This window comes from Podarcis pityusensis, assembly GCF_964106645.2.
Source record: "Podarcis pityusensis genome assembly, chromosome: 2".
NCBI classification, from domain to species: Eukaryota; Metazoa; Chordata; class Lepidosauria; order Squamata; family Lacertidae; genus Podarcis; species Podarcis pityusensis.
The window spans coordinates 118,128,081-118,146,233 of record NC_138029.1 but is presented as its reverse complement, the minus strand read 5'-3'; the positions used below and the strand labels follow the sequence as shown (position 1 = coordinate 118,146,233).

General features: G+C 44.4%; 2 protein-coding genes across 13 annotated transcripts in view; both read right to left on the bottom strand.

The window, feature by feature from the left end:
• Nucleotides 1-2,343: 2,343 nt before the first annotated feature.
• Nucleotides 2,344-10,582, bottom strand: LOC308469574 (uncharacterized protein). 9 transcript variants are annotated; one of them, XM_080992229.1, is made up of 4 exons: nucleotides 10,334-10,582; nucleotides 9,803-9,915; nucleotides 7,816-7,962; nucleotides 2,344-5,755 (listed from the first exon to the last, which is right to left on the bottom strand). In XM_080992229.1, the coding sequence occupies exons 3-4, from the start codon at nucleotides 7,844-7,846 to the stop codon at nucleotides 3,918-3,920; spliced, it is 1,869 nt and encodes a 622-aa protein (XP_080848355.1). In that variant the 5' UTR covers nucleotides 7,847-7,962; nucleotides 9,803-9,915; nucleotides 10,334-10,582; the 3' UTR covers nucleotides 2,344-3,917. The 9 variants fall into 9 exon arrangements, with proteins under 9 accessions (XP_080848355.1, XP_080848353.1, XP_080848354.1 ...); XM_080992227.1 differs by lacking the exon at nucleotides 10,334-10,582 and adding an exon at nucleotides 10,125-10,213; XM_080992228.1 differs by lacking the exons at nucleotides 9,803-9,915; nucleotides 10,334-10,582 and adding an exon at nucleotides 10,125-10,169.
• Nucleotides 10,583-12,380: 1,798 nt separating this feature from the next.
• The window catches only part of LOC308469376 (uncharacterized protein), a 53,777-nt gene continuing 48,004 nt past the window's right edge, over nucleotides 12,381-18,153 (bottom strand). For 3 of the 4 annotated variants that reach the window (XM_080991722.1, XM_080991721.1, XM_080991720.1), the window contains one exon: nucleotides 12,381-16,075. In XM_080991722.1, the coding sequence (XP_080847848.1) occupies nucleotides 13,602-16,075 (2,474 nt within the window). In that variant the 3' untranslated portion in view covers nucleotides 12,381-13,601. Of the gene's footprint in view, nucleotides 16,076-17,646; nucleotides 17,928-18,153 lie in introns of those variants that run through there. The other variant, XM_080991723.1, reaches the window with a different exon arrangement.

Genomic DNA, 18,153 nt, shown 5'->3' with positions numbered 1-18,153 from the left:
CCTAGCATTCCCGGGCCTCTCTAGGAACAAGCATCTCTCTCACTTTAACGCCTTCTGGAAGTCTGCATGGTTAAAAAGCTCACCGCTGCTGGTGCTGTCACTCTGCGCCCCGTGCTAGTTTGTCTATGGCTTCTTGTCCAAAAAAAAAACAAGCAAAATTCAGAAGTGCTGGTTTTGTTTTTCTTTAGTTGAGATTCCTGCTTTGCCAAGGGGGTTGGACTAGATGACCCTTGGGGGTCCCTTCCAACTTTACAATTCTATGATTCTGTGACCCTCTGGGCTTCATGAGCAGTTTCTCGCCTGTGTATACAACTCGGCAGCCAAAAATGCCTTAAACTCTTGCATCACAAGCAAAAGGGGAAATTCTAGGTTTTTTAAAAAAACCTTATGTGGACCTAAGGCACCTAATTAAGATTCACTGCATTTATTTGTTAGATAGATAGATAGATAGATAGATATTGAATTTATATACCATCCTACACCTGGGGGTCTCAGGGTGGTTTACAGAATAGATAGATGACAGACAGATAGATAATAGACCCTTACTACAACAAGCCTGAAGTTCATGCTCTGCCCCAACTTTATCCAACCAACAACCCTGTGAGGTAGGCCAGGCTGAGACTGCATCTGGACCCAGGTCACCCACTGGTCTTCATGGTGTAGTGGGGTTTTGAATACATATCTCCAAGGGTTCCAGTATTACAGAGTCTCTGGGGGTGGGGCTGCGGGGAGGCAATCCTGGACCGACCAGGTCTGCCAATGTTGCAAAACATTATGAAATGACTTTACTTTAATAATAATAATAATAATAAAAAGTGGACCAGCATCATAAACACACTTTAATATGTCACCACTTTTGTACGGTCGTAATTTAAAGCTGCAAATTCAAACGTTTTATTATTTTTTCTCAACAATTCTTAGAAGTTCATCCTTAATGAATCTGATAAAATATCAGAATAATAAGAGATATGTAGCATTAGAGTGTAAGAAGTTGCCTTACTCAGAGTCAAGACTATTCCGTTCAGTATTAGCTTGACAGGCAGCAATCTTTCTCAATGGCGGCCTCATTTGTGTGAAACTCTCAACTTTCCTGATTTTAAAAAAGGTCATGGGAGATTCTTCCTTTTTCTCCAAGGCTATTATGAATCATTTTTGCTGGTTTTAGATGTTTTGCCTCCACAGGTTTTCAACTTTTGATACTATTGAAGCCTACTATCATCATCATCATTGAGCTGTCTTGGAAGGCAGGAGATAAATAACCATATTTATCAGATACATATAAATAAATAAAGGACACAAGAAAGTGAGATGGCACGGCAGTCCCCAAAAACACAGGTAAGAATTTGGGGGGTGGGATATGTGTCCAGAGCGCTGCTGGATCCAACCCAAAACTTCTTGATTCCTGCATCCTGCTTCTCACCACAGCCAACCAGACTCCTCCACAAAGTCCTCTGCATTCAACTGTCAGAGGCACTAATTCTTCTGAATGCAAAGTGCTGGAAACTGCAGGAGAGAAGGCCCTTGTGCTCAGGCAGGTCCAGCTTGCTGTTTTCCCACAGTCATACTGTTGGCCACCATGAGAACAGGACGCCCATCTGGCTGGGCTTCCCCAGCCATTCTGGGAGGCTTCCAACAAAATATTAAAATACAGTAATCCATCAAACATTAAAAGCTTCCCTAAACAGGGCTGCCTTCAGATGTCTTCTAAAAGTCTGGTAGCAGTTCTCTTTGACATCTGGTGGGAGGGCGTTCCACAGGGTGGGCGCCACTACCGAGAAGGCCCTCTGTCTGGCTCCCTGTAACCTCACTTCTCGCAATGAGGGAACCGCCAGAAGGCCCTCGGTGCTGGATCTCAGTGTCCGGGTAGAACGATGGGGGTGGAGATGCTCCTTCAGGTATACTGGACCGAGGCCGTTTAGGGCTTTAAAGATCAGCACCAACACTTTGAATTGTGCTCGGAAATGTACTGGGAGCCAATGTAGGTCTTTCAGGAGCGGTGTTATATGGTCTTGACGGCCACTGCCAGTCACCAGTCTAGCTGCCGCATTCTGGATTAGTTGTAGTTTCTGGGTCACCTTCAAAGGTAGCCCCACATAGAGTACATTGCAGTAGTCCAAGCGGGAGATAACCAGAGCATGCACCACTCTGGCGAGACCGTAGGGTCTCAGCCTGCGTACCAGGTGGAGCTGGTAAACAGCTGCCCTGGGCACAGAATTGACCTGTGCCTCCATGGACAGCTGTGAGCCCAGAATGGCTCCCAGGCTGCGCACCTGGTCCTTCATAAACAATATGAACAATAATAAACTGTAAAAAAATAATTCTGAAATGAAACAAAGCCTACAGTAAGATGGAGAATAATGTTTATTTTTGCATACTTCCACTTTATATTTATTTTTTATTATTGTATATATAATATGAATTTTTTTCCATTTGTTGCAAGAGCCTTCTTTGTGGAACCTGGTTCAGCAGCATCATATGGCCCATGGTAAATCCAGCAATGGAAAATTTCTGTAATGCCTCTCTAACCTTGATGCCCTAAGCATGGCCTTATTTTGCTTAATGGTTAATCCAGCCCTGGTTGGGGAGAGGACCAGCTCTAACTTCCCCTCAGCGGGCTTTGCACTTCCTTTTTCTCCTTGCCCTCTTCTTTCTGGGAGGAGCCCTTTTTCTTTATAAATGTTTGTTCATGTATTTCCTTACCATCTCTTTACACCAGCCTTGGACACTCAAAATGTGTTTTTCCCTACTCCTGTGATTGCAATCTGTTTTGACTGTTTTTCAGAATTTTAAATTGTTGTAACCTACCCTTGGTCCTGCTGGTGAAGAGCAAGTAATAAATGACCGGTAATAATAGTATTACGATATTCACTAACTTTCCAGACCAGTCAGAATCGATGGTGCCAATTTCGTCTTCCACGCTTTAGCAATTATTCTTTTTGCTGCTTTCAGCAAATACGAAACCAGAGCCAGATCCATCTCCACTATTAACCCTTGTAAATAGCTCAATACTGTAATAATATTATTGGCTCATTTGGTAATAAATACCCGGTCATTCTAAGATAACATTTTGGACAGTAAAGCAGTAAGTTTGAATTACCAGTTAACTCAAAAATATACGTAAACAACCTGCATGTTGACCACCATATCTTCAACATATATCCTGTGCAGTATGTGTGTGTATGAGAAAGTCAATAAAGAATCAGATACTGTTGATATTGCACACTGTATTGATATATATGTATATTCCTTCCAATCTACAGATATAATTTGTGGTGGTCTCCTAGCCCAGATCCATTTGTAGCCTTCCAAAGCTAGTCCCTGCTGAATAACTCTCATTTTCACACAAATATTTCAGTTTTAAGGTCTATAATTTCATCATTATAGAACATACAGTTGTACCTTGGATCCCAAATGCCTTGGTACTCGGACGTTTTGGCTCCCGAATGCCACAAACCCGGAAGTGAGTGTTCCAGTTTTCTTTGGAGTGTTCCAAACATTCTTTGGAACCCGAACATCCAACGGGGCTTTCGATTGGCTGCAGGAAGTTCCTGCAGCCAATCAGAAGCCGCGCTTTGGTTTCCAAACGATTTGGAAGTCAAACGGTCTTCTGGAATGGATTCCTTTCGACTTCCAAGGTACGACTGTATTTTATTATGATTATGCTCTGTATTTCAATTACCTCCCTTTTGAGTACACAATTCCTTAATTGACCCTTGCTTATTAAGTGCTTCCTGAAGGATCTTATTGCTCTTAGAAAATTAACTGTGCCATATAAGCTACTTTGAGGCTGATGAGAGATTGAAACTTTTTTCCCATTAGGAAAATTAATACGAATTGCTTTGCTCTGTGTGCATTCACTTGTGAGGAATACAACTATAGCAATCATGGACTAACCCAACGCCTGCTCCAGGGGATTTCTATGGCTTCTTCACTGAATGGGCTGCCATATGTTTGAAAAGGTTCGTTTTACGAGTGAAACACTGACCACAGTCCAGGCACTTGTATGGTTTTTCTCCTGTGTGAGTCAACTGGTGCCGAGCAAGTTTTGAGCGTATACCAAAACATTTCCCGCATTCAGAACACAGAAATGGTTTCTCCCCTGTGTGCATTTGCTGGTGGCGGATCACAAGGTAACTAAGGCTAAAACATTTGCCGCAGTCGGTACATTTATATGGTTTCTCCCCTGTGTGGATCCTCACATGGACAATGAGGTCTCCTTTCTGGCTGAAGCTTTTCCCGCACTCAGAGCACTTGTACGGTTTCTCTCCTGTGTGCATTCTCCGATGTTTAGTAAGCTCGGAGTTTGTATTAAAGGCCTTATTGCAGTCTGAACACCGATAGGGCTTTTGTCCGCTATGGTTTCTCATATGGATAATGAGATTTTGCTTGTAATTGTAGCTTCTGCCGCAGTGCAAGCATCCATAGGGTTTCTCATATGTCTGCGATTGCTCCCCTGAATGGATGATTATATGTTTGAGAAGGCCATCTTTCCGGCTAAAGCTTTTCTTACAGTCTGAGCATTCATATGGTTTCTCGCCCGTGTGGGTTCTCTGATGTCTAAGGAGATCGGAGTTCATAACAAAGGATTTCCCACAATCCAAACATTCATATGGTTTCTTCTCTGAGTGGAACTGTAGGTGTGCTGTGAGTCTCCCTTTTCGGATGAAGCTTTTGCCACAGTCCGGACATTCGTATGGAGCCTCTCCTGCATGGAGTCTCTGATGTGCAATAAGTTTGTAGTTTGCTTGGAACGATTTGCCGCATTCCAAGCATTTGTATGGTTTCTCTTCTGTGTGGATTCTCTCATGAAGAGCAAGGTTTCCTTTCCGAGTAAATTTCTGCCCACAGCCCGAGCATTCGTATGGCTTCTCCCCAGTGTGGATTCTCCTATGTGTGGCTAAATGTGATTCCTGCCTGAACCTCTTGCCACAGTTCCAGCAGTCATAAGGTTTGTTTTCTGAGTGGGTTCTGTAATGTTTAAAGACTTCCGAGTTTGTAGAGAAAGATTTCTCGCACTCTGAGCATTTGTACGGTTTCTCCCCGGTATGGGTCCTGGCATGTGCAACCAGGTTACATTTCTTATTGAAGCTTTTGCCGCACTCTGAGCATTCATGTTGCTTCTCTCCCGTGTGGGTTCTGAAATGTATAATAAAGTCAGAATTCATGCTGAAGCTTCTCCCGCACACGGAGCACTGATACGGTTTCTCCCCTGTATGATTGCGCTGGTGTCGAAGGAGGTCGGCGTTCTTACAGAAGGATTTCCCACAATGCAAACACTTGTACGGCTTCTCTTCTGCATGGATTCTCTCATGCATAGCAAGATTTCCTTTCTGAGAGAAGCTTTTCCCACATACGATGCATTCATAGGGTTTCTCCCCTGTGTGGGTTCTATAATGTCTAATAAGGTTAGCATTCCTACAGAAGGTTTTCCCACAGTCTGAGCACTTATACGGCCTCTCTTCTGCAATGTAGGAGCTGTTCTCACATTCTGTTGAGGTTACTTGTCCCTCATCCTTCCCTTTTGCCTCCTCGGCTGAGATTTCATCCAAGTCTTTGCTGCTTTCTGAACATCTAATCGTCTTATTTAATATCCCGCCCGGATTTCTCACCCGTTGTCTCAAAACAGCTTCCACCTTCACAACGCACTGGGTATCTTGCTCTTTGGCTGTCTGCACTGCTGCCTGGAGTGGCTCCCTCAGCTCAGAGCTCTTCAGCTCTGGGATCTTGTTAGCTTCCTCATTCATTGACTCCATATCTGAAGGAAAGAGAGATTCAACTGTGAGTCGACACCCTACATCCAGAGGTCATGAAACAATTGCCAAAGAGAGAGAGAGACTGAATACGCACCATACATTTAAAGTACATTTTCCTCTCCAAAAAATCCTGGGAACTTCAGTTTGCCTCTCACAGAGCTACAATTCCTAGCAGCCTTAATAAATTACAGTTCCTGGGATTCTTTGGGGTGTGTAGGACCCTGTGCTTTAAAAGATGTGTACGCAGCCTTGGCCTAGCAACCATGAAGCCTGAGGCAAGGTGAGACAGTCAAGCTACTCTGAAGGGACTATTGCTGAGTGGTATTTATTATTTATTTGTTTTTAATTACAGTGGTACCTCGGGTTACAGGCGCTTCAGGTTACAGACTCCGCTAACCCAGAAGTAGTACCTCGGGTTAAGAACTTTACTTCAGGATGAGAACAGAAATTGTGCGGCGGCAGCGGGAGGCCCCATTAGCTAAAGTGGTATCTCAGGTTAAGAACAGTTTCAGGTTAAGAACGGACCTCCGGAATGAATCAAGTTCTTAACCCAAGGTACCACTGTACTTTTTAAACCAGCTTTCAGGGATAAAACACCACTGTCATAGAAATTCACAATACTATTAAGTATTTTTATGCATATTATACCCACACTAAGGGAGCTGCAGTGGCTGTCCATCAGCTACCAGGCCACATTCAAGGTCTTTTGTGACACACACATAAAAGCCCTGAATAATTTGGAGGCCTAAAAGACTGCCTACTCCTGAAGAGACCCTGTAATAACACATCAACGATCTGAGGAAATTTTAACTCATGACACTGCACTCTACAGAGTATCACACGGCAGTGAGCCAAAAACATTCATTTTCTGACTTTGCCCCTGCACTGTGGAAGACCCTTCCCCCACCACACATAAAGCATAATTCTGACACTTTATTATTTTTTATATTTTGCTGGAAGCCACCTAGTGTGCCTGGGGAAACCAAGCCAGATGTGGTAACAACAACAACAACAACTATGAGTAACTTCTGCCACTTCGTTTATTGAGACAATTTATATAAGACTTCGTTATCTCTAAGCAGCTGCAATCTTGCAAATATGTATCTTTTCGCCCAGACTTTCCTCAGTCCCTACCATTCCTCTTTCAGTATTGTTGATTTGCTGTTCTCATAAAGCTATTTTATTGTTTTTGTGTTATTTTATTATACCAGTTAGGGACTTACTTATTTTTAAAGTTAAGTGATCCATCTAGTCTAGCATCCTGTTCTCACAGTGATCACCAGATGTGATTCCCAACAAGTGGTGTTCAAAGGCAGAAGTGGTGCTTCCTACTGTGGCTAGATGGGACGTGTTTGCAGAGCTATTTCTATATCTATTTGATAGATTGTGTGTCTGTGTATGTGAGACAGAAAGAGAGAGAGAAGGAGCAAGGGAGGTTTCTAGCTGGAAGTAACTTAAAGTGAGATTGCAGCCTTGGAGCATGATTCTGCCACAGCTGTTTCTTTTGGAAGTTCCTTATAGGCATAACCCTTTAGTATGATTCTGCTTTAAATAAAGCCAATGGTACTAAGACGCCTAAAGGCTACAGACACACCATACATTTACCGTAAATCACATGGCTTCCCCCCAAGAATCGCAGAAACTGTAATTTCCCCATCACAGAGCTACAATTCCCAGCACTCTTCACAAACTACAATTCCCAGACTTCTTTGGAGGGAGTCGTGTGCCTTAAAGGTGCTTTAAATGTAAGGTGTGTATGTAGCCTGTCTTCAGAGCTCTCTAAGGTGCATTTATTGCATATGGCTGTGTATACACTAAACAGGAGAGACACGTTCTTTCCTTCCCAAGAATTCTGGGCATTGCAGTTTCCACCCCACAGTTACAATTATCAGCAACCCTTAACAAACTACAGTGCCCAGAATTCATTGAGGGAAAGACGGTGCTTTAAAGGTGTAGCATTCACACAGCCCTAGTCTCTTGAACAGCATCTCTTAACAGCTATAAATATTGTGGCATCAAAAAATGTTTGAGAAATAGCTGTGGGTTCTCCCCGTTCCCTTACCTGCACAGACTGCAGTTTGGTCAGGGGACATGAGATCGTCCTCACAGCAAGAGTCTGTCCACCCTCACCAGCCTCAGACCTCAAGGAAACCTGGCTCCTTTTTCATGGGTCTCCATTTTAACCTCTTTCATGTTGGGTCTTAACCTGCTGAGTTGAAGAATTTATTTATTTTAATTTTTTGCTTTATTAAATTTATACCCCTATCCCTCTTCCCAAAGGAGCCCAGGGCAGCAAACAACAAGTCCAGCAAAATCCAATCCAGTGGCAGACTGGGAAAGATATTCAGCAGATGCCGAAAAGACAACAGAGGCAACACCTTTATAATAATCAACAAGAAGGCATTCCAAACAGCAGGTGCCACAACACTAAAGGCCCAATTCCTTCATTATTCCTTTATAATAATCAACAAGAAGGCATTCCAAACAGCAGGTGCCACAGCACTAAAGGCCCAATTCCTTCATTATTCCTCCTCTTTTATTGCTGCATTTTAATCCCACCTTTCCCCAAGAAGTTCAAGGGGATGTGACCTGTGAGATAATTTAGGCTGAGAGATTGTGACTGAGCCCAAGCTCACCCAGTGAGTATCATGGCTGAGTGGTCTCCAAGGTCTTAGTCCAGCTCTCCATCAACTGCATCACCACCACAGGAGTGGACTTCCAGATAAGAAGGCATCTGGAGAAGGCCGTTCCCTGGGAATAAGTGTTTCTCGTTAAACCACCCTGAGAATTTTAGCTCTGTGGGGAGAATACGAGGTACTCTAACAACCCTTGGCACCTTTAACAAAATGCAGTTCCAATTATCTTTTGAGGGACGCCATGACTGTTTAAAGTGGTATCCTACTGATACAAATGTATAGTGCAGATGGGGCTTGAGAGACCTTCATTCGGTCACGGTCTCTCATTCTGGCCTTCCTCTAGCAGCTTTTCTCAACCTGTGGGTCCCCAGATGTTGTTGAACTACAACTCCCATCACCCCTAGCTAGCAAGGCCAGAGCTCAGGGATGATGGGAGTTGTAGTGCAACAACATCTGGGGACTCACAGGTTGAGAACCGCTGCAAGGGTTGTTGTGAGGATAAAACAGAGGGGGTGGCTATTGGGTTGTTGTTTTCATTTTTATTATGTATTTTGTGGTTTTATATCTTGATTTTATTCTGTGAACCGCCCTGAGACCCCCGGGGAAAGGGTGGTATATCAATTCAATTAAATAAATAAAAATAAATGAACACTCCACCACTAGTTCCTTGGAGGAAAAGGCCAAATATAAATGAGGAAAACAATACAATCCAAAATATGCCCCCTACCTCTAAATGTAAGCATCTTAACAGGGCAATCCTAGATAACGGTAAACAGAGAAAGTTTTTGTAATAGATAAAGATATACCGTATTTTTCGCCTTATAGGACGCACTTTTTCCCCTCCAAAAATGAAGGGGAAATGTGTGTGTGTCCTATGGGGCGAATGCAGGCTTTCGCTGAAGCCTGGATAGCGAGAGGCGTCGGTGCGCACCGACCCCTCTCGCTCTCCAGGCTTCAGGAAGCTATCCACAAGCCTTGCGCGCCTGGTGGGAGGTCCCCCCGGGCGCGCAAGGCTTGCGGGCAGCAGCCTGCAGCGCGGAGCACGGGGCGCCCTCCGGAGGATGCCCCATGCTTCGCGCTGGTGTCCGCAAGCCTTGCGGCAGCCTGTTCTGGGAGCTGGGGTCGGGGGAAGCTCGGGCTTCCCCCGCCCCAGCCCCGTGGCTGGGGGGGGGAAATAATTTTTTGTTATTCATTTCCCCCCCAAAAAATGAGGTGCGTCCTATGGGCCAGTGCGCCCTATAGGGCGAAAAATACGGTAATGCTGTGAAAAGGTATGAGTAAAAACAAACACTGTGGAAGTGGGGGTGGGAAGTCAATTTATGAAATAATATAATTATTGATATGAAGACAATTGTGAAACTGTTTGAAATTTTTTATATATTGCAAAAAAACCCAAAACAAAACAGGACAGACCTATACGTGTCCATGCAGAAGGAAGCCCCACTGAGTTCAGCAGCATCTACTTCTGGACTTTCAAACAATGGATATCAAGACCCTGGATTTCTTTTCTTTTCTTTTTAAGCTGCCTGGGAACCAAAGTAAATGTAATGTACTCACTCAGCAGGACTTGGAATGCAAAAGAATAGGAAGGAGGAAAACCCACTGCCAGCAGCTGTGTTCCAGAAGATCACCCACCTTCACTCCCTTTCTAAGTTTGTCCCCTCTGGGCACCCTTCCCCCTTCCCTTCCCCTCTTGCTCTGCTTTCCCTAAATAGACTCCTGCTGTGCAACTCACCTCCTCCAGCAGCTGTTCAAAATTTCTCCCAGGACATTCTATACAAGATCTCAAAGTAGCTGTTTTACTACAAAGGAATTTCAGAAATAGACTGGAAAGAGAAGCTGCTGAATTACAACTCATTACCAAACTTAAAACAATGGAGAGACCTGGTCTGAACAGAGACATCGGATTCTTATCTCATTATACATGACTAAGCCATTTCTCACCTTCTCACCCCTTGCCTTTTCCTGTAAGACCTATTACAGTCGTTAAGAGTCGTCAACAGGCTCATCTCAGCTATCTGCCAATCTCCGATTCCCACCACCCTTCTAAGTAATACCCCTCCCCACCTTCTCAATATATAGAAGGATCTGGCAACTTCTGTTTCAGTGTATCTGAAGAAGTGTGCATGCACACGAAAGCTTATACCAAGAACTAACTTAGTTGGTCTTTAAGGTGCTACAGGAAGGAATTTTTTTGTTCAAAATTTGTCTGGACCAAGGAGGCGGGGCCAGGAAGAGGCTCTTTTCCCATTCCACATTCCAAAGCCTCTCTAGGAACAAGCCTCTGTCACTTTAACTCTTTTCAGGGTCTCAAAGGCCCCCATCTGCACTATACATTTAAAGCAGCATTATTACACTTTTAATCAGTCATGGCTTCCCCCAAACAATCCAAGTTTTTGTTAAGGGTGCTGAGAGACCCCATACCTGTCACCGAGCTATCACAGTGGGATTTGGTTTAGGAGTCTTTGTTGGAAGTCAAGATTTAATTTAGGAGATGATTTATTTTTGATGTGCTTGGTATTTTTATTGCTTTGTATTTTTATTGTTACACCTAATTTGGAATTACACAAGGATTCATTTTACTGTACATTTATTGATACATTTTCATTTATTACGTACGGCTTCTTAAATTTTGTTACGTTTTTGTGACTGTGAGTGTGAATTGTGTTATTTTTTTCCCTGACGCTGCAAGCTATCGAGCGAAAAATTGAGCATTTTGTTGATGTTGCAAGAAAGGTGGCAGACAAATAAAGAATTAAGTACGACAAATGGCAACTGCTGATATTATTCCGCATCATAGTCTTCTTCTTCTTCACCCCACTCCCATAAGGCAGGAATATGCACAGGAGGCATTCCGGAGGTGACTCAAGACAAATGAAGATAATGAAATGGAAATTAGGATAGCTCAATGAAAATGTCAACCCAGTGTATGGCTGATTTCCATGTTAGGGATCATTAGGAAAGATTTTGAAAATAAAACTGCTAGCATCACAACGCCATCATACAAATCTGTGGTGTGACTGCATTTGGAGTACTGCATACAGTTCTGGTTGCCTCACCGGAAAAAAGCTATAGCAGAGGTGGAAGAGGTTTAGAAAATGACAATCAAAAGGGTCAAGAGGCCAGAGCAAAAGGTGCAAGGACTTCTGCTTCATTTAGAAAAAAAGGCATGGTGTCGAGAAATTTGGTTAGGGATAATTTTTTCTCCCTCTCTCATCACACTGAAAACTGGGGGCAGCCAATAAAGCAGAAGGGAAGGAGATTCCAGACAGACCAAGGGAAACACATTTTCACAAAGAGCATAGTTAAACTATGGAACTCACTGCCACAGGAGGCAGTGATGGAGGCCAAGCCCTTTTCCTAGACAGGTGGCGCACCATAGGTCCCCTCAACCTTCCCCACTCCGTCAATTTCTGATGGAACCAGCCCTGACTCTGCTGTTAAAACATTTCAAGACGAGGGATGACAATACAGGATAGATCCACTCACAAAAACATCTGGCACATTATTACAGAAATGTGTTCTACATAAGCCAGAAAGAAGCTTACTTTAAAAAAAAAGAAAAAAAGATTAAAGCATGTCTGCATTTACTTTATTAAAGGGTTTTGGCTGTTTGGCTGCAATCCTCTACCCACTTCCTTGAGAGTAAGCCCGATTGTGCCCAGCAGGGCTCACTTCTCAGTAGACATGCCTAGGACAGCAGTTTCAATGTGTATTATTTGCTTTATCAAGGATCAGGAACCCACCAGATATTGATAGACATCTACAGTTCCCATCATCTCTGGTTAATGGATGAGGCAGATGGGAGTTGGAGGCCAACCATATCTGGAGGGCTATAGGTTTCCAATCCCTGCACCATATAAACCACCAGCAGAACTCCATTAGGACTCAAAGGTGGGAGGCAAATTATATTACTTGATTTTATCATTAACCAAGGAAATATATGCATACACATGTTTATACGACTGTGTTCATGGAGCACTAATAATAATAATAATAATAATAATTTTATTATTTGTACATTGCCCATCTGACTGGGTTGCCCCATCCACTCTGGGCAGTTTCCAACAGAATATAAAAACACAGTAAAACATCAAACAGTAAAGGCATCCCCTATATAAGGCTGCCTTCAGGTGCCTTCTGAATGTCATATAGCTGTGTATTTCATTGACATCTGATGGGAGGGCGGTCCAGTCACTACAAAAAAAGGCCCTTTGCCTGGTTCCCTGTAACTTTACTTCTCACAGAGAGGGAACCACCAGAAGACCCTCCGTACTGGACCTCAGTTTACAGGCTGGATGATGGGGATGGAATATTCCTTCAGGTATACAGGGCAGAAGCTGCTTAGGACTTGGAAGGTCAACACCAACACTTTAAACTGTGCTCAGAAACATACTGGGAGACCACGTAGAGCCAGTGTGGTGTAGTGGTTAAGAGCGGTAGACTTGTAATCTGGGGAACCGGGTTCGCGTCTCCGCTCCTCCACATGCAGCTGCTGGGTGACCTTGGGCTAGTCACACTTCTCTGAAGTCTCTCAGCCCCACTCACCTCACAGAGTGTTTGTTGTGGGGGAGGAAGGGAAAGGAGAATGTTAGCCGCTTTGAGACTCCATCGGGTAGTGATAAAGCGGGATATCAAATCCAAACTCTTCTTCTTCTTTAGAACCAGTGCTATATGTTCCCAGTGGCTGCTCCCAGACACCAGTCCACATTCTGGATTACATGTAGTTTCTGAGTCACCTTCAAAGGTAGCCCCACGTACAGCACATTGCAGTAGTCCAAGCGGAAGATAAAGCACATACCACTTTGGCAAGACAGTTGGCGAGCAGGTAGCGTCTCAGCCAGGGTACCAGATGGAGCTGGTAGACAGCTGCCCTGAACACAGAATTTACCTGTGCCTCCATGAGCAGTTTTGAGACCAAATGACCCCCAGGCTGGCCACCTGGTCCTTTAGGGGCAGAGTTACCCCATTCAGGACCAGGGTGTCTGTCACATCTGCCTGCTCCCTGGCCCCCAGAAACAGTACTTCTATCTCGTTGGGATTCAGCCTCAACCTATCAACCACCATCCCTCCTCCATCCTCCTCCAGACACTCACGCAGGACATTCACCACCCTCACTGGTTCCGATTTCACACTTCCTAACGGCCTTCTTGAGTCTAAGCATCTCCTACAGTATAATTTCTCTAATATGCAGTAAAAGATCATGCACGTTTCAACAGAGTATCTTCTCCCAATAGGAAGACTCCTCCAAGGCTGTCTCTGTGTGGATTCTTCTGTGCTTAATAAGAACAAGGAGATCAGTGAAACTTTCCCCACATTCTGGGCACTCCTGCGGTTTCTCCCTTGCATGCATTCCCATATGCTCGACAAGATTATTTTTGTGAGGGAAACTTTTCCCACAGCCTGGGCATTTGTGGAGCTTCTCTGACGTGTGGCTTCTCACATGTACCACAAGGTTTCTCTTGCGAGTGAAACTCTGCCCACATTCCAAGCATTTATACGGTTTCTCTCCTGAGTGGATTTGCTGGTGCTGAACGAGGTGATAACTTATCCCAAAACTTTTCCCACATTCTGAGCAGTTATATGGTTTTTCTTCTTGGTGGCTGGCAGCGTGTTTGACAAGGTTCCTTTTGTGAGTAAAGCACTGTCCGCAGTCTAGGCACTGATAGGGTTTCTCCCCTGTGTGGATTTGCTGGTGTCTAATCAGGCAAGAGCTCAGACTAAAACATTTCCCACAAACGGTGCATTTGTACGGCTTCTCTCCCGTGTGAGTCCTCTTGTGGGCAACCAGGCCTCCCCTCTGGGCGAAGCTTTTCCCACAATCAGAGCACTTGTACGGCTTCTCCCCCGTGTGCATTCTCCGATGTTTGGTAAGTTCAGAGTTTGTGTTGAAGGTTTTACCGCAGTCTGTGCATTTAAATCTCTTTTCTCCAGTGTGAGTTCTCCTATGCACAATGAGGTTCTGTTTGTAATTGTAACTCCTGCCACAGTGCAAGCATTCGTATGGCTTTTCCTGAATGTGCAATTCTGTCCCAGAATGGATCACCAGGTGTTTGAGCAGGCCGTCTTTCCGACTAAAGCTTTTATCGCAATCTGAGCACTTGTACGGTTTCTCTCCTGTGTGAGTTCTCTGATGTCTAAGGAGATCAGAGTTCATAATGAAGGATTTCCCACAAATGGAGCATTCATATGGCTTCTTCCCGGAATGGAAGTGCATGTGGGCAAGGAGGCTCCCTTTCCGGCTGAAGCTTTTACCGCAGTCTGAGCAATCATAGGGCGTCTCCCCGGTGTGAAGCCTCTGATGCTCTATGAGCTTAGATTTTGCACGGAAGGATTTCTCACAGTCCAAGCATTTATACGGCTTCTCTTCCATGTGGGTCCTCTGATGAAGAATAAGGTTCCCTTTCTGGGCAAAGCTTTGCCGACAGTCTGGGCATTTGTAGGGCTTCTCCCCAGTGTGGATTCTCAGGTGTGCCACGAGGTGGGCTTCCTGACTAAAGGTTTTGCCACAGTCCCAGCAGTCGTATGGTTTGTTTCCTGGGTGAGTTCTCTGATGTCTGAACATTTCAGAGTGTGTCCTGAAGAATTTCCCACACTCTGGGCATTTGAATGGCTTTTCCCCTGTGTGTATTCTGTGATGTCTAATAAGGTCTGCATTCACACTGAAGGACTTCTCGCAATCCAAGCACTTGTATGGTTTCTCGCCAGTATGGCTTCTCTCATGAACCACAAGGTTCCCCTTCTGAGCAAAGCTTTTCCCACAGTCCAAACACTTAAAAGGTTTCTCCCCAGTATGGATTCTCACATGCGTCACTAGCTTAAATTTCTTATCAAAAGTCTTGCCACAGTCTGGGCATTTATGTGGTTTCCCTCCCGTGTGGGTTCTGTGATGTTTACGAAAGTCAGAGTTCAGAGTGAAGGATCTTCCACAGTCCAAACATTTATATGGTTCCTCCCCTTTCTGGGGTTGGGGACGTCCAAATTCAGTGTTGTTGGGGAAGGATTTATTGCATTCTGAGCACATAAACATTTTGTCTTTTGTGTGGATTCTCTCATTAGTAGAGAGGTCTCTGTTCTGAGAGAAGCTCTTCCCACAGATGGTGCATCTAAGTGGGTTTCCCCCTGTGTGCATCTTCATATGCGCAAGCAACTGGGTTTTTGTTTCACAGCTCTTCCCACAGTCCGAGCATTGAAACGTTTTGTCTCCTGTGTGGGTTCCACAATGCTTGATAAAGCCAGCATCCATACCAAAGGAGTCCCCAAAGTCCAAAGATGTGTATATTTCCTCCCTTGCAGTATGATCCCATTGATTTTCAGAGGTCATACAGGAGGAGTTTCCACCGTCTGAGCATCCATACAATTTCACTGCCGTAAGGTTCCTCCCACAAGTAATGAGGTTTGCATTCTTCTCTTCTTCTAAAATTACTAGTCCCTTGTCTTTTTCCATCTCTCCCTGGGCTGAGATTTCGCTTTGGTCCTTGAAGCTTTCCTCACCCAGGGTGGACTCATCCACTCCCAACCCCATGGGCTTCCCCTGTTGGCTTGACAATCCATGTTGCTGTTCAGCAGCTTCTGCCTTGACATGGCACTGAGACATGTTCTCGTCCAGTGGTTTCACCAATATCTCAATCTGTTTCTGTTGTTCAGACATTTCTACCTTGAGATTATTCTTCACATCTCCATTATCTGATGGAAGGAAGAGAGGAGACAGTGTGAATCATGCCTGAAACATGATGATTGATGATAATGTTAACTGAGCTACAAAATAAAGCATGTAATGAAGCAAATATGAGACTCTGTCCCCTGCTCACTTAATTTGTCCACTAGCCATCCTCACCAAAGCCACTCTCTTCCTTCACTCCTCACCAAAGCAACAAATTAATACAATACAATACAAATAGCATATTATATTGTACAAAAAATGTAAAGTAAGCACAAGATTCACAATCATAATAAAAAAGACAGGAAATCCTATCATTAGAGCTCTTTGGTTACTACGATGCACAATCCTGATTATAAGGTTAGTAATTAGACTCCTATTTTGCTCTTCTCTCTCAGCTATACCAAGGGAGCTAGCTATGGAGGCCCTTAAACTGGATTTCATAAGTTCCAAGTTTTAAAAGCTGCCAAATATGGGGAGATTACTGTCTAGTTTGTGTGTGAAATAAAAAAATTCTGTAAACCACTTATTTAGCTCTCTCTAGTCTCCTCTTGTTCAATGGGATTCACATCTGAAGAGACATGGATAGGATTGTGGCACATACTCCCAAGTTAGTCTGTACATAATGCAGTCATAGCCAGGCTTATGTCAAAACATACTGGGAAGAGAAATTGTTCACATTTAATCCTCCTCATTATCAGCGATATATAATGTCAAGCCATTAAAATCAACGCCCTAAATAAATCAATTGTTTTCAACTCTAACTAACGTTACCTATCACCCATGTATAAATATTCTGGATTGCAATGTTTTGATGCTGTTTTTCAGTGCTGTGCAAAAAAACAACAACAAATGATCTTAAATCGTTCAAACCCACAATTGTTCAACAGGGGGGAGCCTCCTTTCTCTGACTTCCTACCCCACTGCACACCCCCCCCCCCGAAAAAAGCCCAAGACACTTCACATGCTGAAATTCCTTCTGTACAACTATTAAAGAAGCCTGTTCTCCTTAGCATTTGGCCACCCTGATTATAATTGTTGTTGTTGTTTAGTCGTTTAGTCGTGTCCGACTCTTCGTGACCCCATGGATCAGAGCACGCCAGGCACTCCTGTCTTCCACTGCCTCCTGCAGTTTGGTCAAACTCATGTTCACAGCTTTGAGAACACTGTCAAACCATCTTGTCCTCTGCCGTCCCCTTCTCCTTGTGCCCTCAATCGTTCCCAATTGTAATAAAGTGTGCCAATAAACTGTACTGATCTCATTCACCAGAGAGCTCAGTTGGTTACAGCGTGGTGCTGATGACACGGAGGTTGCAGGCTTGATCCCCACAAGGGACAGCTGTATATTCCTGCACTGCAGGGGGCTGGACTAGATGATCCTCAAAGGTCCCTTCCAACTCTACTAATTCTATGGTTCTATCTGTGTCTACTTGGAAGTAAAGCCCCCACCGAGTTGTGGGATTGATCCTGAATAAATACGCGAGACTGCAAGATTATACACCTTCATATGGAAATGCACCCTACTTAATAAAGTGGGCTTACTTCTCAGTAAAATGCACAGGGGGTTGTTCCCTCCCACCGAAAACCACAGGCATACCTGCTTTGAAATGAAGCCCGCTGGGTTGAAGTGGGATTACTCTTCAGTAAAATGCGCAGGGACTTGCTCCGCCTGACACTCCCAACCCCTGCACACGTGCCCACTCACGTGTGCGACGGGCATTATCCAGCCGTGTACATAAAGGGGACGCTGCTCTGCTACGGGAGAGCCACAGGGACCTTTGGGCTTCTCCGACTTACCTCTCCCGCAGCCACGGGCTGGAAAAGGGACGGGCGCAGACAAAAGGTGCTTCCCCTTTAAACAGCAGAGGAGGACGAGAAAGAGACCAGGCCGCTCTAGGAACAGGTGCTCGGTCGATTTAACTCGTAGGAGGCGGATTCAGCTCAGTTCTGCGCGCGGCTCCTTGGCTGCCTGAGCTGAGCTGAATTTTAAAGCTGGGGTTTCTCGTTTGCTCGTCTGTTTATTAATCTGTGACTGTAGCTGCCCTTTAAATTTTGTATGGCTTCTAAGCTGGGTCACAGATGCGTGCATTATTAATTTAAAAAG